This window comes from Bos taurus, chromosome 23, assembly GCF_002263795.3.
Source record: "Bos taurus isolate L1 Dominette 01449 registration number 42190680 breed Hereford chromosome 23, ARS-UCD2.0, whole genome shotgun sequence".
Taxonomy (NCBI): domain Eukaryota; kingdom Metazoa; phylum Chordata; class Mammalia; order Artiodactyla; family Bovidae; genus Bos; species Bos taurus.
In genome coordinates, this window is record NC_037350.1 from 17893889 (window position 1) to 17916492 (window position 22604).

At 38.0% G+C, this 22604-nt stretch overlaps 1 protein-coding gene and 1 long non-coding RNA gene across 2 annotated transcripts in view; one reads left to right on the plus strand and one right to left on the minus strand.

Annotated features, from left to right (window-relative positions):
- Nucleotides 1-13837, plus strand: part of CDC5L (cell division cycle 5 like) — a 40475-nt gene extending 26638 nt beyond the window's left edge. The window contains exons 15-16 of the mRNA NM_001076542.1: nt 12460-12672; nt 13414-13837. Coding sequence (NP_001070010.1) covers nt 12460-12672; nt 13414-13518 — 318 coding nt within the window. The 3' untranslated portion in view covers nt 13519-13837. The remainder of the gene's footprint in view (nt 1-12459; nt 12673-13413) is intronic.
- Nucleotides 1817-5718, minus strand: LOC132343622 (uncharacterized). Its single transcript, XR_009492545.1, has 3 exons — nt 5437-5718; nt 4409-4485; nt 1817-2130 (listed from the first exon to the last, which is right to left on the minus strand). It is a non-coding gene; the product is annotated as an uncharacterized lncRNA (long non-coding RNA).
- Nucleotides 13838-22604: the final 8767 nt, after the last annotated feature.

A 22604-nucleotide genomic window follows, 5' to 3' on the forward strand; every position in this document is an offset into this window, starting at 1 on the left:
AATTTCTTGAGAAAAAACTGCACTGCACTGAAGTGTTTGATCTGCATTGGTTTTTCAGGATGGCTGGGCTTTGTGATAAAGAGAGCTCTAAGTTGACCACAGGTCAATCAGAACCTTCTACACGTGGGAGCAAGGAGCCAAAAAGTGAACACTGGTCGCTCAGAACAGTGTAGATGCGTTCTGAAATAGCAATTTTCTCTAAGGAGGGAGATCAGTGGACCAGGGAGCTGTCTTTCTGTAACCAAGAGGGCACACTTAAAAAACTTCAGTATCTTTCTGCTCACTCTCTGATTCCTGTGAGTTTGCTACAGGGAGAGCGCTGAGCTGGATTACCTAGACAGTGGCTTCCATGATTTTTCACGTCTGTGAAAACATTGAAAGGTACTCGATGGGAATTTCATAGCATGTGGTTTCTTAATATAGTCTGCATGTTTTGAATTCCAGAATCTGTGTAGGAATTTTGCCAGTGGTATGTAAATTGTGGTTCATGGACTGCTAGGCTGCCTTGTGAATTCTTAACGGTGGTCTTCAGGGGTGTCTCTGAGGCCAAGGTATCTTGGGATGGGAAGTATAAAGGGGTGCTTCAGGCAGTCACGTGCAGAAAGTGGCTTCAAGTTCCTCTTACGTGATTACCATAAGTAAAGTAGATTTGAATATATTTTATTTAGGGTTAAAATAAAAAACAGTGAAGTCATTTGGAGTGGTTGGGGCTGTGTGGAGCTAGGGAAATGAGCTGGAAAAAGCAGTAAACTTTAGTTAATTTTTAATTTTACCTTTAAGGTCACATGTCTAGGCACCTAATGGTAATGCTCGTGAACTTCTTTTCTCATTTGGTGGGAAATCAGAGTTTCTTCCTGAAGTGATTTTCATCTTGGGTAAAATTTTAACAGTCCATTGCTACTGGTTACTCTAGCTGTGTTACTGACTTCCAGCAGGGTGTGCTGTTGCTCCGTGTTTTAACTCACAAGTCAGGGAAAGTAAAAAGAACATCAGTGGTTAAATTTCAGTTATGTTTTCTGTTGTGTAGGCTTCATTTCTGATAAGTGGTAGTTAGCAGTGTAATTCTGTTCTAAGGTCAGCATCATAATTGATTGGAAAGCTATTTGGAAAGCTTCCTTGTGACCTTTGTATATAAATGCTTAGGTCTCTCCCTTGGTTTGAAAATCTCATTTGAGGTGGGCAAACTCTTTATTGCTCAAATGGTAAGGACATTTTGTGCTGTTTAAAATATAAAAAAAAGTTTTTCCCCCAAATCTCATTTACTTTGTTGAGGCACTAACTTTCATGACAGCAAATAAATGTGTCACAAAGTGAGTGGTGCCATAAAGTACAGTAATTTTTATTTCTATGTTGAATTGGTCTTGTGAGTTTTGAAGGGAAAGATACAGAGAGAACCACTGCTGTTCTCTTGGAGATTTATTTGGGTGGTTTATGAGCAACCATTAGAAACATGTGGTTCTCTTTGTTCAGTTCAGTACCAGGAACCGAAATCTTCCGTTGAACTATTTTTGCTGAAGGATTGGTGATTTTGGAAGAATATTCATAAAACAGTCTGAAGTAATTTTTCTTTTCTTGACTCCTGGATAACTTGCTTTAATGTTTACTCAGCTAGTTACTTTTAAAGAACACGTAATCAAATCCTTTAATTTAGTAAACTCTGCTTATTTCAAATGAAAGTTCATTAAATCTTTAAAAAGAAGAAAAGAGACTCAAAAACACAAATAAACAAATCCCTCCTTTTATTTGTATCCATCCCTAATTCAGAACTAGATTTGTCTTAGCTTATTTGAGTTTTTGAAGACACAGTTCTCCTGATTTGAAATACATAAATATTTTATTTCAATTGTGGTAATTCTTTCATCATTTCAGTTGATTGCTAAATTATAAACATTATTCAGAGTTTGTTGTGGGGAAGGAACTCTAGTTGTATTATATAAACTTAAGGCTGTACTGAAATTATCCGTGCACTCTTAGGTTCAGGGAGACGTGCCGTGCTGTACTGAGCACAGTTCCCGACTGCCAGTGTGCTTGAGTTCTGCTGCGTGAGCTCTGGAACAGTGAATCTAAATTAGGGCCCCATCACACCGTATCAAGCAAGATGAAATCCAGCTTTGTCGTGCTTGGTGTCTCCTAAATGGATTAAAAAAATATGCCCTGAGGTTTATTTTGGAGCTAGTCTTCAAGCCATTACTCATGATTAGTATTTGAAACTTAGAACTTAAATTAAAATCCTTAAGATTCTCATTTAAAACTAGTTAGAACCATCTCAGGTTTTATGTAGAATGTTTTGGCTGGTACAAGGAGTCCTTTAAGTAAATAGAATCAGAAGATAGTCACAGGTCAGAAGCAAGTGGGAAAGACTAACCAAGTCCACATACTTTATTGTGCTTAGGAGATAGAATTAATTTTGGAACCTTACCAGACATCTGTGTGTAAACAATGGCAGCACCTGCAAGCAGAAGTGACGGCTAATATCAGGAAAGGAAAAGTTATGAAAACACAGCATGTTGAGGCCATTTAAATATGGTGGCAAAAGGCCATGTTATTTGAATAGCTTCTGAGGGCATTATAGGTGTCTTAGGTAGGAGTGTAGCATGTTTGCCGTTCATGAGGATACTCCAATTAATAAGAAAAACTTAATTTCTGTTCAGTGTCATGTTTTTATAAAACAGAAAAAGAAGGATGGCCATTGTAGAAGAATTTTCATCAAACGGTTGAAACCGTAGGCCTTTATTTAATCACACATTCAGTGTGTTACTGAGCATCAGCTGTGACCAGCCCCTGCTCTAGGCCCTGGGGACACAGCAGGGACTCAGGCGGATGAGCTTTCTGCTCCTCCAGACTTCATTTATCTGGAAAACACTTAACGTGGAGAACCTTCTTTTCCGATGATGCCAGATAAATGAGTCATTACTGTATTTGGGAAGTGCAAATAGAATTTGGAGTGTTCTAATTTGTTTCCACTTTAAGTGGAAATAGGAAATCGTCTGAAGACATAATTATTTTGAGTGAAATAATTTCCAGTAGGTGCAAAAGTGAAATGAGAAGTCTGAATTTAGGCCTGCCATTAAATTTAATAGTATTTGAAATTGTATCTAAACTGCTGTGTTGAGGAAGTTTGGCTGAAAAGTAGATTTTGTCATGTTAGCTGTAAAAATGGAAAGGCTTTCCTTAGAGGTGGGAACTAGGTCCAGAAGTAATACTTCTCCCTGTGTTTTACTGGCACAGCCAATTTAGTCAAGAAATACCGTGTGACATTGACTTCTTGGAAATAAAGTAACTTAAAGAACACAGATAACACATTTAAAATCCTTCTCAGTGTGTTTGTAGAACTCATTTGGGGACCCCTGACTTTTTCGGATGGTTATATTTCAGCAAAATTAGCTGCACGATGGATCCTGTTTTCTCAGTGATCATCATTTATTTTTACACAAGATAAAACTTCCCTTAAAACCTAGGGTAAGGATTAAGTTGGTGTGCACTTGAGGGTGGAGGGATGGTATGTTGTTGTATCTCAGCAGGTTTACACTTGGGCTCTTGTGTGGGTGGGAGGGTATGTGTGGGGTGGTGTGTGGTGACAGGCGAGAAGTCCTCAGTTCTTGGAACATTCTCAGTTCTCAAGTTCTGCTCTCTGCCATCACCCTTAAAGGCATTAACAGATTTCTTGGTTGTTTCTAGTAGCAACTCTGGAAGCTAGACCAGAGATCTCTTGTGATAACAACAGTGTTGCTTTCGTTATTCCTCAGCGTTAAGTTGAATTTGTTTCTTGTAGTTGTTGGGTTTCATTTCCTAACTTATGCAAAAGTAAAATGCTCTTGGCATTGTATTATTGGTACTTTTCTGTTCTTGGAACTGCGTCTAGTAAGGTTTTGCCTTATTGCTTTAGCTTGCTTTTTAGGGAGGCAGTCTGATGGTTGCTAACTGATAGATGCTGGCTAATAATCACTTAATTGGACCTGCATCTCATCAATATTGAGATGGCTCACTGCTAAAACAATGCTAATGAGCAGTATAGAGATTAAAGGAGTATCACTCATGGGCTCTTGTTTGCAAACATTTCGATGGTTGAATCACATCTTTACTACTATAGGATCATGTTGACTAGGAAGTGGAGCTGCCGTTAACTTTATATTTATTTTAGGTATTCTGAAACCTGTTTTTCCAGGGGTATAAGGTTATTATCTGGGTCCCCAAGCAAGAATTTTAGTGAGGGATGCTCTTAATGTTTCTGAACCTCACTGTAACAGACTTTAACTGAGGACAGTATTGGAGACCCAAGGATAATGTGTTTATTTTGGAATTACTTAAGCTTAGTAACTTTAACAAACTTAGTGAGTTTGAGAGTAACAATTACACTTTTATAAGTCCCATACAGCTCCCTTTTGTAATGACCCGAGGAAACACTTACGGTTCCACTGATTCATCTCCTGGGGACCATCAGTTTTCCATTGGTCTCTGGCCAGTCTTTTTTAGACAGTTTCTCTTCTATGCATTTAAAAAATAACATTTGTAGGCGTTTTTTCTAAAAATAATACCAGTAGTTTGTAGAAAATTTTAAATTAAAAAAAATAGAAAAGCCTACCATTCAAGTGTAATCACATTAAACATCTTGGGATGTGTATATATAAGATTAAATATGATAGAAAAAGATTTAATATATGTACAGCCACACATATCAGTGTGTGGATAAAGGTCTTTAAAACTAAATTGGGATCACCATGTACTACTCCATTCGTTTAATAGTATATTATAAGTACCATTCAACAAAACAAAAGAAAACCCTGATCACTTGTACTCTTTTAAAGCCTGTGGCAAAAGATTAGCTTTGGTGAAGTCTCTGATAATTCTAGTTATATTCTGCCCAGCTTCTCAAAAAGTTGTTAAAATAAACTTTTTTTTTCCCCATAAAATTCTTCTGAGAGATGTTTTTCCTATAGTTTTGTAGCTTGTTAAGAATAAAAGAACTTGGAATTAAAAAATGTAAGCTGGGGAAATTGAAAGCTTTTTTCCAGTGTCAAATAAAATTCTTACAAGTAGCTACGTACAGGTTAATGCCTAAATCAGGGAAGGAGTGATGGGCAAGTTCATTAATTGAGATCTTGTTTGTGTGTGTCTGGAATGATTTTTCAGTGAACTGTCTGGTGGCATTAAGCCATCCAGCGCCGCAGCTTGAATTTCTTCAGGCAAGTTTGCATGTCACGGGCTGAGGCCGGGAGGACATCTGGCTGAGCTGCAGTGTGCCCTAGTGTTGGACTCCAAGTAGACGCAGTGGCAGAACTTCATCTCTTGGTGACTGTGTGTGTAGCCTAGGGCAAGTTACTTAACGTCTCTGAGTCTCAGATGTTTCTTACTTGTAAAATTTGGGTAGTAGTTTTTATCTCATGGAAGTGAGAGCCTGAAATAATGTAAGATGAAATAAGATAGTGTGTGCCTTACAGTTGGTAAGTTTTAGTGGATAGGAATCCTTTCCCAGGTCTCTCAGGTTCATATCATCACTCTTTTTCAGTCGCTACCTTGTGTCGGACTCTTTTGTGACCTCATGGACTGTAGCCCACAAGGCTGCTCTGTCCATGGATTTCTCAGGCAGGAACACTGGAGTGGGTTGCCATGTCCTCCAGGGGATCTTCCTGACAGGGACTGAACCCAGGTCTCCTGCATGGCAGGTGGATTCTTTACTGCTGAGCCACCAGGTAAAGTGGCTCATTATCACTCTTGGTGTTAGCTTAATTAGATTTGATAGTGTAAGGTACCAAGAAGTAACTACCTTGAGTAAGACGGTGGCTAAGTTTTTGCTGTTTAAATTTTGATGAATGTCTGAAATACGAGACATGGGTCAATTTTAGGAGAGAGATTTGAGTAATACTTAAAGGCTCAGATTTTGTTTCGTAGAAATGAATTTTACATAACTGGATTTTAACATTTCATTTGTACATTTTGGCATGTTGAGACAGTTGACATACTTTTACATTTTAATGTTTACATTATATTGATGTTTCATGGTTTGTGGTGTATAGTCTTAACAAAATAGTTATCCTTTGGAGTAGACACTGAATTTTAAAAAAACTTTTATTATGGGAATTTTTAAATACACCCTCAAGTAGACTGGAGTAATGAGTCCTAGTGTGTCGTCACCCAGCTGTGACAGCCATCAGCTCGTAGCCACTCTTATTTCATGTCATTTCCCCTTCCCCGCTGTTTGAAACAAATTCCAGACATCATATTGTAAAACAGAATTATGATGCATGAAATTCGTCAGCTTGGTCCCCCTATACATTTATATGTAGATATATATTCATTCATCTCTTCTTGAATTGAATTTTACACTTTCATTTTGGATGTAGTCAGCTTTAATTATATCCAGTGTTGTCTTACTTTAAAATGCTAATAGTTATAGTGAACTTTATGTAAAATCATTAGAAATTTTGTGCTGATACATATTTAAGCACAAACTTCCATTATAACCATATTTGGGAGGCTTGTCTGGTGACAAGTGAACAAAGCATTTAATCCTAATTCCGTTACTAAGTTTGTTAGTTGTTTTAAGAAGACTTTAAAGTATGTCTCTAAGTGCAGTTAAGGATTTGAAAAAAAACTTTTGACAACTTTTGGTAAATGAACTGTAAATGCAGTGGTTTGAAATCAGATTTTGGAAGAACTTTTGGTAAATCACCTATAGGAAGTAATATAAGCTCCCTGAACCAGTACTTTTCTGTTGAAAATAAGTTGTCCTTCAGGGCAGTTGCTAGCGCTTAGTTGTATTTTTTAAAAGGGCTTAAAATATTAATCTGGTTAAGTCAGAGCCTGGTTCTTCTTGATTCTGTGTATTTTTTAAAAAAGTTTTTATGCTCTGTTGGACTTTAATGTTGTTTCTGTATATGAGTGTGGGGTGAGGGAGCTGGGGCTGATTCAAGGTAGATGTGTTCCATGTATGCGTGTGTGGTTCATGCTTGAGATTTACTGGCTAGAAAAAGGCCAGACTTTATAGGTTAGTTTTTTTTCCCGTCCTAAAATGTATTGAGCAGTCATAGGTCGAGCATTTTATGATATGTGGATATCGTCCTTTACATTTTAATGATCAGATGGCAGATGTAAGATAAGCTGGAATTGAATATTAAAAGCTATATTCCTTTCTTTACATTTAAGGTATATTTACATATACTTTATATATTTCTTTTTTATATTTTTGTACTAACATATAGTTATTTGGGGTTTCCATGGTGGCTCAGACAGTAAAGAATCTGCATGCACTGCAGGAGACCCGGGTTCCATCTCTGGGTCAGGAAGATCCCTGGAGAAAGGAATGGCTACCCACTCCAGCATTTTTGCCTGGAGAATTCCATGGACAAAGGAGCCTGAAGGGTACAGTCCATAGGGCTGCAAACTGACGCGACTGACACTTTCATATAGTTAATTGACTAAATTTTTTTTTCTGTACTTTAATTTTTTGTATAATTTATTTCCATATTTGCTTGAAATCTTAGCACAGTATTTGAGCCAGAAGACTTTAATAAAGTTTGAGCTAAATTAAATAAAATTGTTCACATTAAATGGAAGCTTTGCAGTTTTAAAATCTTTGGTATTTTGGGAATAATAAATGACTCAACTGTGTGAGGTGAGGTAATTCCCAGATATAAGTCATGCTAAATGTGCCTTGATGACTAATTAAACACTTTCTGAGCCTAAGTGTTATGTTGTTACACCAAATTGGAAATTGAATTTCCATGGCATGCAGTGTATAGCTAATTGAATTATCTTAGCCGATGAAAATGATAATTTGTGTGACTAATTTTTTAAAAAAGCACTGCATATATTAATTTGAAATTCTTTGCTGTTAAGGTTTTTGGAATGTGTATTTGAATCCACATGTGACTGGAGTGTCTAATGTTGCTATGTTTGGAACACACTGAATTATAGTATCAGGAATTTGCTGCAACTAACTTATGGATTTAGTTCACTTATTATTGGAAATGAGGACATTTTGGTAGGCCTAGTTAAGAGAAAACAGCTGACACCTAGCTTCAGTAATGACAGTGGCTGAAACAGAATTCTCCATCCTGATTGCCTCCTGCCATCTAGGGGCTTTAAAAATACAGTAGTCTGAGACCATATAAATAAGAGTCTCTGCAGTGATAGATTTTTAAAACTCTACAGTTAACTTCTTAAATTTACATACATACATATGTCACTCAGTCATGTCTGGCTCTGCAATCGTGTGGATTATACAGTCCATGGAATTGTCCAGGTCCGAATACTGGAGTGGGTAGTCTTTCCCTTCTTTAGGGGATCTTCCCAACCCAGGGATCAAACCCAGGTCTCCCGCTTTGTAGGCTGATTCTTCACCAGCTGAGCCACCCGGGAAGCCCAAGAATACTGGAGTGGGTAGCCTATCCCTTCCCCAGGGGATCTTCCTGGCCCAGGAATTGAACTGGGGTCTCCTGCATTGTCAGCAGATTCTTAACCAGCAGAGCTATCAGGGAAGCCCCTTTTAAGTTTAGCTGGGGTTGAAGAGCATTGGCTTAAAAAGATGTACTCTAGTACCTGTTACTTGGTGTGGTGGTCCTAAAGAGGCAGACTGCTCACTTAAGAAACAGCTGTCTTTTCCTTGCTTTATTTCCAGGAAGAGATCTCTGTCATTTTTAAAATTAAAGTTGAAATTTAAAAGAGGGTTTTAAACTGTCATCCATAGTCCCTTGGTCCATTAGAGAGGAGAGCAAAATGGTTAACCTCTTAGTACCTATAATAATTGGAATCAGAGCTAACATTTGTTGACTGCTTGCTTTGTGCCAGATATTACTGGGTGGCTAACGGCTTTTCTGTACTTTATATCGTAACTTTTAGTGATAACTGCCATTTTATTGATGGAGAAGTGGAAATACAGAGGTTAAATAACCTACATCAACTCAAAACAGCTGAGTGATTCACTTCACTCCATGGCACTACTGACTTGTTCCAGTATTTCCTGACTCTTAGTAGATGTATCTTTGCTGTGGAACTCACTTTAATTTGTTATCTGTTTGAGGAAAATGGCTCTTTTATAAAGGACATTATTTATTAATGGATTTAGTCTTTAAGTGCATTGCAGAGGAATAAAAGCTTATTTTAACTTTTATAAAATGTTGAAGATAGGAATGGTTTTAAATAAGCTTTATGTTAATTAATTTTCGATCCATCTCATATTCTTAAGGGACACATAAAACATGTCCCTTCCCTGCCACCCCCTGTGCCCTGGGCTTATTTGACTTTGGCTTCAATAAAGTAACCTGGAGATGGATAGGTATGAAGTACTACTTTTCCAGTAGAAGTGTACTTTATATTTTGGGGAACATGGCATTTTTTGCTCTTCTTACATATTCTAAAAAAAAAAAAAGCATTGAGATTGACATGTTTATTTTTATATCAGACGTAATGCTTTGAAGTGAATGTTTAATGGAAAGCTATATATTTGTTTTGGTGATTATATCGTTTCTAAGTATTGAAGGAAACATCCTATGAACAATTTTCTAATCAGTGTTGTCTATTTGACAGTGTTTTCCCATGGTACCACTTCTACTTATTTACCGCCTCCCACCCTCACATTTAGTATTTCAGAAAAAAAATTGTCACACTGTCTCCCTTGTTACAGGGCACTCTCAATTATATTATTGTGAATTACAGAGTATCATTTGGGTATATGTTATCCGGAAACTACTTGGCTTTGATTGCTTTTAGAAGTCACTTGATGGAATCAGCTTGGAGGGTGGTAGGAGAGAGGAAAGAAGTTGCAAGGAGAAATGGACACAAAGAAATTTATACAGATTTAATAATTATTCCTGAGGCTTTGACCTCACAGTTACAAGTGTTGTTTGTTGGAAACAAGTGTTTGCAGATCATGGTGAAGTGAGGACATTGTTGGATGTAGAATGTACACCCAGAGAAGGCGTTATACTGATGGAATTCTGCGTCACAGCCTGCTGCCTCTCAACTTTTCCTTGTACCCTCTAAACTGAGGCTTTCTTGTAGCAGCTCTAGAATTTTGTTGAAACCTTCTGCTAAGTGTCCCTCTCCAGTTCTTTTTGAATATATATATTAAAAATTTTTTTCACCTAATTTTAGAATCATCTGAGAGGCAACCCACTTGTGCTCACTGTACATATTTAATAGGAAAATTGTTATTTCTCTTAATTTTATGGAGTCTTTTTGCTCCTCAAAAGTTAAAAACATTTTTGTTGTTGTTGCCAAATGTGATATTCTCTCCTTTATGGGTTTTATGCCAAGTTTACGATTATAACTTTATAAAAATAATCTAGTAATTTTGTACTTTTGAGGGGATTGTTTTGATCACAGCTGTGGTATATTAATTGAGTATTATTCAGTTATTTTAAATGTGCTTGATGTATAATATATAGAAGTGCATTTTTGAGATACAGATGGTGGAGATATATCGCTGCCAGCCCCCAAAACTGCCAGCCTCAGGATTAATGATACCAGGAGTTATTTTTGGAGGTAGAAATTAGTTTTCCCCATACTGTGAAATTCAAGCCTGCTTTGAGTTTGGATCATGGGTGAAGTTATTATGAATAACTTATTTGGGATTAAACTGTAAAACTGTTCAAGTGTAAGAGAAACCCTTCCTTAAGCCTAATTTTGTATTATGGTAGTTGAAGTATAAGAATAATGTACTTTTTTTTTTCCTTTTCCATTGTGGTTTATAACAGGTATTGAATATAGCTCCCTGTGCTATAGAGTATGATCTTGTTATTTGTCCATTCTATACATAATATTTTGTATCTGCTAACCCGACACTCCCAGTCCGTCCTTCTTCTACCCCCTCCCCCTTGGCAGCCACACGTCTGTTCTTTATGTCTGTGAGTCTGTTTCTCTTTCATAGGTAAGTTCATGTGTGTCATATTTTAGATTCCACCTAAAAGTGGGATCATATGAAAGCGGTATTCTTTGCTCACTGTGATAGTCTCTAGGTCCGTGCATGTTGCTGCAGATGGCATCATTTCACTCTTTAGTGGCTGAGGGGTACTGCGTCGTGTGTGTGTGTGTGTGTGTGTGTGTGTGTGTGTGTGTATAGATACAGATGTACGATATCGTCTTATCCGTTGATGTGTCAGTGGACATTTGGGTTGCTCCCATGTCTTGGTTGCTGTGCATCGTGCTGCTGTGAGCGTAAGGGTGCGTGTGTCTTTTTGAATCCGGATTCTGTCACGGATGTGTGCCCGGGAGTGGGGTTGCTAGATCGCATGGCGCCTCTGTGTTCAGCTTTTGCAGAACCTTCATCCTGTTTCCATAGCGCTGCATCAGCGTGCATTCCCACGAACAGTGTAGGAGGAGGGCTCTCTTCCTCCGCACCCTCTTCAGCATGTTATTTGTAGACATTTTAGTGATGGCCATTTTGACCAGCTGGTACCTCATTGTAGGTTTGATTTGCATTTCTTTAATATTAGTGATGATGAGTGTTTTTATGTGCCCCTCAGCCACCTGTAAGTCTGTTTTGGAGAAATGTCTGTTTGGGTCTTCTGCTCATTTTTTAATTTTTTATTTGTTTTGCTGTTAAGTTATGTGAGCCGCTTGCATATTTTGGAAATTAAGCCCTTGACAGTCACATCATTTGCAAATATTTTCTCCCAGTCCTTAGTTTGTCTTTTCATTTTGCTTATGGTTTCTTTTGCTCTATAAAGGCTTAAAAGTTTGATTTGGTCCCATTTGCTTATTTTTGCTTTTGTTTCTATTGCCTTGGGAGACTGACCTGAGAAAACATTGGTATGATTTATGTCAGAGAATGTTTTACCTGTGTTCTCTTCTAGGAGTTTTATGGTATCATGTCTTATCTTTAAGTCTTTTAAGCTATTTCGAGCTTATTTTTGTATAAGGCATGAGGGTGTTTTCTGATTTCACTCAGAAAACTTACTTGTGGCTGACTTACTTGTGGCTGTCCAACTTTCCCAGGACCGCTTGCCAAAGCGACTGTCTTTGCCTTATTGTATATTCTTGCCACCTTTGTCGAAGATTAATTGTAGGTGTATGGGTTTGTTTCTGGGCTCTCTGTTCTGTTTCATTGATCCATTTGTGTTTTTGTGCCAATACCAGTGCTGTTTTGGTTATTGTAGCTTTCTAATATTGCCGAGTCTGAGAGGGTCATGCCTCCTGCTTTGTTCTTTATCCTCAGGATTGCTTTGGCATTCTGGGTCTGGCATATATGGTTCCATATAGATTTTAGGATTCTTTGCTCCGTGTGCATGCTAAGTTGCTTCAGTCATGTCCGACTCTTTGCAACTCTATGGACTGTAGCCCTTCAAGCTCCTGGGAAGGCCAGGTGGCTTTGCTCTGGTTGTGTGAAAAATGTCATAGGTGATGAGATGGGGATCGCATCTGCTGTCCTTTTGCTTTGAGGCAGTAGATGAGCGGTCGTGCCGTTTTTGTCCTGTTATTGAGCCTGCTTTTCTCATGATACGATCTCCCCCTGGCCCCCAGATAAACAGGGGCCACATGACAACAGAAGCCAAGAGAGCCGCGAAGATGGAAAAGAAGATGAAAATTCTGCTTGGGGGTTACCAGTCTCGCGCGATGGGGCTCATGAAACAGTTGAATGACTTATGGGACCAGATTGAGCAGGCTTACTTGGAGTTACGCACTTTTGAAGAACTCAAGAAACATGAAGATTCTGCTATTCCCCGGAGGCTAGAGGTACCATTATTGCCTTGCAGCCCTACTTAGCTCTGAAGAATAATCAGGGTTTCCCTCTTTTCCTGCCTGTGGAGGCTATCGTTTGCATGTGACATTGTCTGGCTTTTTTTCAATGAAAGCCTACAATTTTTGACTTATCTAGAGTGACCTGTGTGTAGATGGATAGGCCAGGCCATTGTGGATACAGAGGCTTTTCCTTTACTAATTTTTTGTTTTCCATGTAGAAACACTATGAAATAAGTAACCCTATGATTTCCCCCCCAAAACTTAATTGCATCCCATTCATACAGCTCTCTGAGGTAATTAAACCGATGTCTTTTTGTTTTGTAATTTAGAATGCTGAGAATATAATATAGCTAGTCATCCCAAAGCATCAAATTCCTTTGGCCGGATTTGGTTTAACTTTATTTGCCAAATGTGCATGAAAGTCTATGCCCAGATAAATGGCAGCCAGGGCTTATTTAAGTGCATGGTGGATGTTCATAGGACAGTGATGGCTTATTTATTTGAGATAGCAGAGATTTTACAAATGCTGGTACATGTATGACCAAATCAAAGAGTGGCCACAGCACTGGGTTTTTTAGCAAAAGTAGTTGCTATTTTTATTTCTCTTTGGGGAATACTTAACTGTTGAGAGTGTTGACCTAACTCAGCTGTTTGTAAGATTATAAAGTACCATAAGATATTTTTAATTTTCAGTGCGCTTACCTATGAAATAATTAATGTTTTTATTTCTTCAAGTGTCTAAAAGAAGATGTTCAGCGACAGCAGGAAAGAGAAAAGGAACTTCAGCATAGATATGCTGATTTGCTGTTGGAAAAAGAGACTTTAAAGGCCAAATTCTGAAGCATATTCTCTCACAAGCTGAATTAATTGCTGGTGTTCAGACCCTGGAAGGCTGAAACTGCTGTTTATCTTCATTGACAAATTTGCCCACCATCTGTGGTTTTTTGATTGTTTATTTTAAATGATACCAATCTTATGCATTTATGTGTAAAAACTTTAACTCCACAGGACATTTTAGGGTTTAAATTATTAAGACGATCATTCTTTTAGCAGTGTCTTATTTGCAAATTTTTTTAGTTTTGACCTTTAATTTTAAAAGCCTGATTTTAAAGTGCTGCCTGTGAGTAAACTCTTGAATAAAAACAAAATATAAACAATTGAGAATGTAGCCTTTGTTTGAAGTAGATACTTTGAGTGCCCACAAAGCAGCAGATACATACTGTGTGTCATAATTAAGGAGTAACTCTTGGATAATAAAAATGGCAGTCCAGTGTCTTAATTTAAATCCATAAGAGGCAGTCCTTTTGTGGCTTTATTAGTTTTGACCATTTTTGCATAGGATGATCATTTCTCTATACACTGACAAGAAAGGTTAACTTCTTAATACCTCAGTTTTGTTTTTTCCCCCAGTATAACTATCGGCAGGTCTCTTCTCTGCCCAGCTACTTACACAGATAGGACTAGATTAGGACTCAAAAGATTTAATTTTTCTTGACTTGTTATTGTCTTGTAAATAGTTTTTTTGACAAAGGTATTTTAAAGATTAATTCCAACCATACTATCAAATTTTATTAAAGCTCAATGTTTATCTTAACAAGTCAATCACACAAGTGTAGAGTTTGGGGAGTGTGTAGAGGTAGAAAGATCTAACTAATAATTCATATGAAATCATTATTTGGCTACAAGTTCAAAATAAACCAGTGATATCTTGGACTCACCAAAAAAGTTTGCTTAATCTTAGACTGCTAGGGATTAAAGGGAGCAGATGAGGGATTCATTCATCAGATATTGTTAACTGTCTAGCCAGTGTCTGAGTCCTGGAGATAGACAGCCTTCCGGTTTTGTGGAGTTTACAGTCTATTGAGAATGACTGACAGTGAAAATGCAGGGAAGAAGAAAGCTCTTCTTACACACCAGGACTTAAATTTAAGTTTTAGAGATGACGTGTTATTAAGACAAAGTTCTTGCTCTCACAGAGGTGACGTTAATGGCAATAAGTACCAAACGGGCACGTATCAAATCATGAACTTTAGATTCAATGGAGAGAGTTAAAATAGGGTGACGGGACACAGTGACTGAGGGGCTACTCTAGGAAGACCAAATTAGCTGTATTTGGCATCTTAAAAGGAGCCATCTTTGTGAGGTTCCAGGGAAGAGCGATACCAGCAGAGTGAAGCGCCAGCACAAAGCGCCTTTGGTGTGTTTGAGGAGCAGAAAGGAAGACAGTGAGACTTGAGTGTTAACAATGGCATTTGTATGGGATACCTGGCTGGATAGGGCCACTCAGGAGGCAGTGGTAAGGAACTTGGATCTTACTCTGTGATGAGAAGCTAGGAGAAGATTCTATGCAAAGGAATGACACAATCAGGTTTATTCTGTGGGTATACGATATGTCTCACCAGGCTGGAGATAAGGAAGCTGGTTAAACACAGGAGCCTGGTGCAGTAATCCAGGCAAACAACAATAGGGACTCAAACTAGGGTGGGGCCAGTCCTGATGGAGACAGGTTGGAAGAATTTGAGCAGTAATGATTCTGTAGTCTTTATAAATATATTTGTATTTTCTTCATATCTAGTCACTTCTTTGACTTTTTTTAGTCACCTCATATTCTAGTGCTTTTTTCAAGAACTTCACATGTTTTGTTTTAGGAAATATTTTGACATCTTCTATGGATAATGATAATGTTTCTTCTAATAGTTCTAATTTTTATTGCACGTTTTGGTGGCTGAAATTTTCAATAATCATGATGATGGTGGTGGTAGACATTATATTTCTGGTTTTAATGGGTATGTCCATGGTGTTTTACCTTTAGGTTGGCTGTTTTGAGTCAGATATTATTTTCTTTAGAAAGGAAATACCCTCTTTTTAGATTTTAAAGAATTAGAAATAGCTCTGAAATTTTGTCAAATACACATTTTAGGTATCTCTTAAGATCATACAGTTGAGTTTTTTTTTTTTTCCATTTGATTTGTTGATGATGCTTTGATAGATTTTCTAACCATCTTTGAACTCCTGGACTTAGGTCAGTTAAGTAAAGAAGATTTTTTTTTTTTAAAGATTAGTTTACTTCTTAGGTGAGCTTGAGTTACATGGTTTAAAAATAACTGATCAAATAGTAGTTACTTTGTTCTCAAAATTTGAAGTAATGCACGTACTTGTACCCTAAAAAGTGACCAAGAATTGCATCATTTCGAAGCTGGCAGTTCAGCTCTGTCGGCTGCTCATGGTTTTGGCCCTTAGCAGTGCAGCCTTGTCTGTTCATAGTAAGCAGACGCGCCGGTGTCTTTCGTTACTGTCCCATAATGCCTGGGATTCTTTACCAACATCTCTGAGGGCAATGTTGGGTGGCTGTTTTAACATTCACTTTTATTGTATTCTCTTAAACATGCGATCATTTGGTGGTGGTGTTAAAACTAGTGATCAAAAGCATGTTCAAGTTTCAGTAACTTTGGCACAGAAATGAAAGTGATGAAGACCCAAAAGAAACCACCACTATGAGTGAGAGCCCTCTTTGAAATATTAGAAATAATGGTGAGATAAGAAAAAGCAGTCTCAAAGAAAAAAAATTACACTGCAGTGATTGTAGACTTACACTCGCCAACCATGCATCCTCTATCACTCGCCAACCATGCATCCTCTATCTTTACATTAGTTTCCCTGGGAAGACTAGCGTTGAAATATGCGATGTCCTTCAGAATCCATTTCTTCTAAAATGTGACTGTCCTATTGCTACTATAGAATTTGATTGGCTAATATTTTATTTAGGAAAATTGCCTTTTTACATGAGAGTTTGGGCTTTTGGGCTAGCGTCTAGGTTTTGAGTTAGGCATTTTGCTAGCTCCATAAAGTGAATAGGATACCTGTATATATTTTACTGTATATTAAGCTGTTACCTTATAGCATGAGAGTGATTTGTTTCATGAAAAATTGAAGGACTGTGCTTATAAAACTTTTGAGTTCAGACATTTTTTAGGAAATAAATTATTGATAACTCCAGTTTCTTTTGTGGCTATTAGTATGTTTTTAAAATTAAAAAAGTTTTTTGTTTTAAAATGTATTTCTTCTTTTGCATTTATTAATCTACTAAATTTAAGTATTTTATACTTTCCCAGAAAACTTTTCATTTTGTTGAAATTTAACACATTCGATACTTTTAATAGAGAATAAAAAAGTCTCTTTTCTATTAAACTTGATACTTGTAAGAAATTTATCTTTTCTTAGTTCTACCATTTTCTTTTCCTTGATTAGACTTTCTAAAGGTATCTTTTTTCTCTTAAAAAAGAAAACTGGATTTGTTTATCAATTATGACTTTGTTTTAAAATGTATTATTTTCTCATTTTGTGTTTATTATTTCCTTTGTTTGCTCTAGATTTTTTTCCCTGTAACTTTTTAAGTCTGGTACTTTTTTGTTTATATACAGTTGAATATGTTCAAAGCTTTTCCTTATCTCCAATTTCAAGTATGTTCACATCCCAGCTATAATAACATGTCTTGCTTTCTAAGTAGTTTATCTTTGTGTTTTGGTTTAATAGCTAAGAGTATTTTAAAATTTCTATGTGATTTGCCTTTTTTTTAAAAAAAAAATTTTTTTTTGCTACTTGTAGAATATTTACCTTGACAGTAAATATGGCTTATTTGGTTTCATTTTTAAAGAATTTATTGAGATTTGGGGCCTAGCATTTTTGAAGAGTGTTCTGTGGGTGTCTTGAATGAAAGTTTATTCAATTTGTGTGTGACAGAGGTGAATGTGTATCTGTTCAACTACTTTAAGTCAATTTTCATTTTCTTATTTTTTTAATAAACTACCATGGACTAATAATATTGTCTTAGAGTCTCCTATTACAGTTATTTCTCTGTTTCGTCTTGTCTAGCTTTTGCTTTGTGTATTTTGATAACTGTTACTTAGTATATAAATACCTGTGTCTGTTAGGTACAATTCATAGGGAAGACTTACTAATGTTATTCTTTGTGTCCTACTTAAGCTTTTTGTCTTGACTTTTACTTTCTTTGATATTAGAATATTTATCCTCTTTGCTTATATTTGCTTGATAAATTGTTACCTATCCTCTTATATTTAGCTTTCATATAATTTCTAGTTGTGTCTTAAACAACGTGTCTTATTGGATTTTATATTTCAACTCATTTGGAGAGTCTCTGCATTTTAATAGGAAATCTAATCCATTTGCTTTTATGTTAGTTACTGACTTGGGTGTTCTGTGATCCTATTTTGTGCTTTCTCACTGATTCCTTTAATTTCCTAAATGAGCTGTAATTTCCTGGTTTTAATTTTCTTAGCAATTTAAAAAATATATATCCTCCAAAAAAAAAGAAAAAGAATTTACATCCTCTTGTAAATTTTACTGATGATTGTGTTATCATTTAAGGTTCAGGATCATTCAGAAGAAGGAAATACCAGTAATTTGAAATACCAATAATTTGAACAGGGAACATTCAATGTGAAGAATTATTAACTACAGGTGGCTCAGTGGTGAAGAATCCACCTGCCAATGCAGGAGACGTGGGCTCAGTCCCTGGGTTGAGAATATCCCCTGGAGGAGGAAAGGGCTGTCCACTTCAGTATTTTTGCCTAGAACGTCCCATGGATGGAGAAGCCTAGCAGGCTCCAGTCCATGGGGTTGCAAAGAGTTGACATGACTGAACACAGCCTGCAGCACAGCTAATGGGATTACCCACTAAGAGAGGCTGATATCTCTAAAGAATCCCTGAATAGCAGATGTAGGGAGCAGCCATTACTGGTAGACTGAGAGAGCCCCCGAGGAAGGAACAGACTTGTGAAAGAGCCCTTTCCCTCCTCCCCCAAAGCTGAGATTCAGAAGACAGTGTGGTGTGGCTCACTGGGTAGAGAAATTTGCTTGAAGTGCCACAGTTTAAAATGGCAGGCAGGGTGTTGGGGAAACTCGCTAGGAAGTCACTTGCTGGGATGCCTGTGATGATTGGAGCGAGGCTGCCTCTTGAGTGGCTGGCTGAATTCTGGAGAGTGTGTGCCACTGGCCAAGAAGCCTCCTGCTGGCAAGAAAGCCACATGCTGACAATGATATGTTAGGAACAAGGAGGAAAAGCAGCAGAACCGGGGTGAAGCCACTTGCACTTCCAGCGCCCCTCCGGTGCCGTCTGCTGAAGGAGGAGTGTTCATAGGCCGCAACTCCAGTGTCACACTCAGTGCAAACGGGTGGATTTGGAGCTGGCTCAATAGCCCATTGTTTTTCAGGCTTTTCTACTCAAGCCTGTATTTATCTTAGCAGCTGAGTAAAGAGTGAAGCTGTTGTCTGAACCACTTTTAATTCCATTAACAACATCTTTATGTCTCTGGGGAATCTCGTGTATGTGTCCTATTTCACTATTCAGAGCTATTTTATTTCATCTTCGTGTCCCTGATGGATAATCTTTAGATTTGAATCCAAGATTTTTATCTCTGCCTGGCCCCTTGGGTTTAGGGTATTTGTTCGAAGTGTTACCTTGATTTCTTCTTCTTCCTCCTTCACTCCTGCATCCTTTTTTGTCCTCTTTACTCCACATTTGCAAACCTAAACAGCATATTAAAAAGCAGAGACATTATTTTGCCAACAAAGGTTCATCTAGTCAAAGCTATGGTTTTTCCCGTAGTCATGTATGGATGTGATAGTTGGACCGTAAAGAAAGCTGAGTGCTGAAGAATTGATGCTTTTGAACTGTGGTTGGAGAGGACTTGAGAGTCCAAGGAGATCAAACAAGTCAGTCCTAAAGGAAATCAGTCCTGAAAATTCATTACAAGGACTGATGCTGAAGCTGAAGCTCCAATACTTTGGCCACCTGATGTGAAGAACTGACTCATTGATAAAGACCCTGATCCGGGGCAGGCCTGAAGGCAGGAGGAGAACGGGACAACAGAGGATGAGTTGGTTGGATGGCATCACTGACTCGATGGACTTGAGTTTGAGCAAGCTCTGGGAGTTGGTAGTGGACAGGGAAGCCTGGTGTGCTGCAGTCCATGGTGTCACAAAGAATTGGACACGACTGAACTGAACTCTACATTTGCACCCGGAAATGAAGCCAAGAGAGGAGTTCAGACAATACTCTATCCTTAAAATTTTTGTTTTTATCGGTAATAGATGCATGTGTTTAGAATATCACATTCTGGAATGGTGGATTATTTTTTATATTTTTGAATTGTTTTACTCTCCACATAAAAATGTAGCAGCCCCAAGCCTCTGGATAACACTTTCAATATGACGAGATGACAAGCTATCCCAATGGACTCCAGACTGTGAGTGGGTGGAGTTAAACCACCAGGAGGCAAATGACCTGTTTGCTTTGTGTCTGTGCAGGGAAAATAAAAGGGAGGCAGTGGGGCATCTGACAGACCTAAGAACAGGAGAACCCCAAAGTAGCCAACCAGGTATTCAAGGAATGAATGGTGGATCAATCTGAGATTGACGGCTGAAATTGGGAGGCGTTTTGCCCACTGGGGTAGTGGGTGAGTGAGACAGTAAAAGTTTAAAGACAAATTGGCAACCTCAATGATTGATGTGTTACTATTGTTAAGATAGGCCTAAATGCCGAAGAATTGATGCTTTTAAACTGTGGTGTTGGAGAAGACTCTTGAGAGTCCCTTGGATTGCAAGGAGATCCAACCAGTCCATCCTAAAGGAAATCAGCCCTGGGTGTTCTTTGGAAGGACTGATGCTGAAGCTGAAACTCTGATACTTTGGCCACCTCATGCGAAGAGTTGACTCATTGGAAAAGACTCTGATGCTGGGAGGGATTGGGGGCAGGAGGAGAAGGGGACGACAGAGGATGAGATGGCTGGATGGCATCACCGACTCGATGGACATGAGTTTGAGTGAACTCCGGGAGTTGGTGATGGACAGGGAGGCCTGATGTGCTGCGATTCATGGGGTTGCAAAGAGTTGAACAGGACTGAGCAACTGAACTGAACTGAAATGTTTCAAAAGTCTGTTTCAAGGCAAGATTTTTTTCCTTTGGGTATGGGGGCGTACAGTAACATTATGGGGCTTCCCAGGTGGTGCTAGTGGTAAAGAACCCACCTGCCAATCCAGGAAAGACAGATTTCAAGCCCTGGGTCGGGAAGATCCTCTGGAGGAGGGCATGGCAAGCCACTCCAGTATTCTTGCCTGGAGAATGCCGTGGACAATAACTTACTATAGATGGGTATTAAAATTACCAGCCCTGGGTCTTCCCTGGTGGTTAAGACTTGCCCTTCCAGTGTAGGGGGTACAGGTTTGATTCCTGGTCGGGGAGCTAAGATTCTACATGCTTGATGGCCAAAAACCAAAACATTAAACAGAAACAATACTGCAACAAATTCACTTTAAAAAGACTTTAAAAATGGTCTGCATTAAAAAAAGTCTTTTTAAAAAATTGTAATACCAGCTCTAATATATTTGTTAACTTACCCTGTAGAGTTGTGCTGTCGAGTATGGTAGCCACTAGCCAAATGTGACTTGAGCACTTGAGATGTGCCTGGTTTAAATTGAGTTGTGCTCTAAGTAACTTACTGGATTTTGAACACTTAGTATGGAAAAAATATAAACTATCTCAACTTTTAAATATTGCTTACATGTTGAAATGCGAATATTTTTGATAGAGTGGTTTAAATAAAACATTATTAGAATTAAGTCCACCTGTTTTTACTTTTTAAAATGTGGCTAGTAGAAAATTTAAAATTACATGTGTGGCTTGCATTATATTTCTACTGCTAAGCACTGTTCTAATTCTTTTGTTATTGATTTATAATTTAATTCCATTGTGGTTTGAGAACATACTCTGAATGATTTCAATCCTTTTAGATTTATTAAAGCTTGTTTTATAGCCCACCACATGGTCTGGGTGAATGTTCCCTGTTCACTTGAAAATAATGTGTATTCTGCAGGCTGTAATGTTCTATAAATGCCAGTTAGGTCGCATTCATCGGTGGAGCTCAAGTTTCCTAAATCCTTAATTGCTTTTTTCTCTCCACTTCTTCTACAAGTTGCTGAGAGAGATATGTTGAAATCGCAACTATAATTGTGGGTTTGCGCCTCCTTTTAGTTGCGTCCGTTTTTGCCTTTTTCTGCATTCACATTTAGGATTATTATGTCTTGTTGAATTGTCTCTCTTGAATTGTCATTGTGAAATGTCCTTTATATGGGGCAGCGTTGTCCTGGAGCCTGTTTTGTCAGATACTGTGTCATTGTGTGTCTTTTCCTGTCTTTTTGCCTTTAACCTCTCTATCCTTACAGTTGGAGAAGGCAATGGCACCCCACTCCAGTACCTCTTGCTTGGAAAATTCCATGGACGGAGGAGCCTGGTAGGCTGCAGTCCATGGGGTCGCTAAGAGTCGGACATGACTGAGCGACTTCACTTTCACTTTTCACTTTCATGCATTGGAGAAGGAAATGGCAACCCACTCCAGTGTTCTTGCCTGGAGAATCCCAGGGACGGGGGAGCCTGGTGGGCTGCCGTCTATGGGGTCACACAGAGTCGGAAACAACTGAAGTGACTTAGCATAGCATCCTTACAGTTAGGGTAGTTTTCAACATGTTGGTTGTGGCAGGCATGTCTCTCAGACGTCTTGGTACTCCACAGATCACTGAGGTTCTGTTCTTTTTAAAAACTTCTTTTCTTCTCTGTTCTTCCTCTTGTATAAATCATATTGCTGTTTTTCAAGTTCACTGATTTTTTTTCTGCAGTATTTTTTTTTAATTAATATTCCTTTCCAGTTAATTTTAATTTCAGATATTTCATTTGTCTTTAGTGGTTTTATTTTGTTCTTTATGTCCTTTCTCTCACAGTATTTGTATTTTCCTTTACATTCTTTAGCATAAAGAGCATGTTTATAATAGCTTTTATTTATTTATTTTTTTATAAAGTTTTATTAAAGTATAAAGGAGATAGAGAAAGCTTCTGACATAGGCATAAGAAGGGG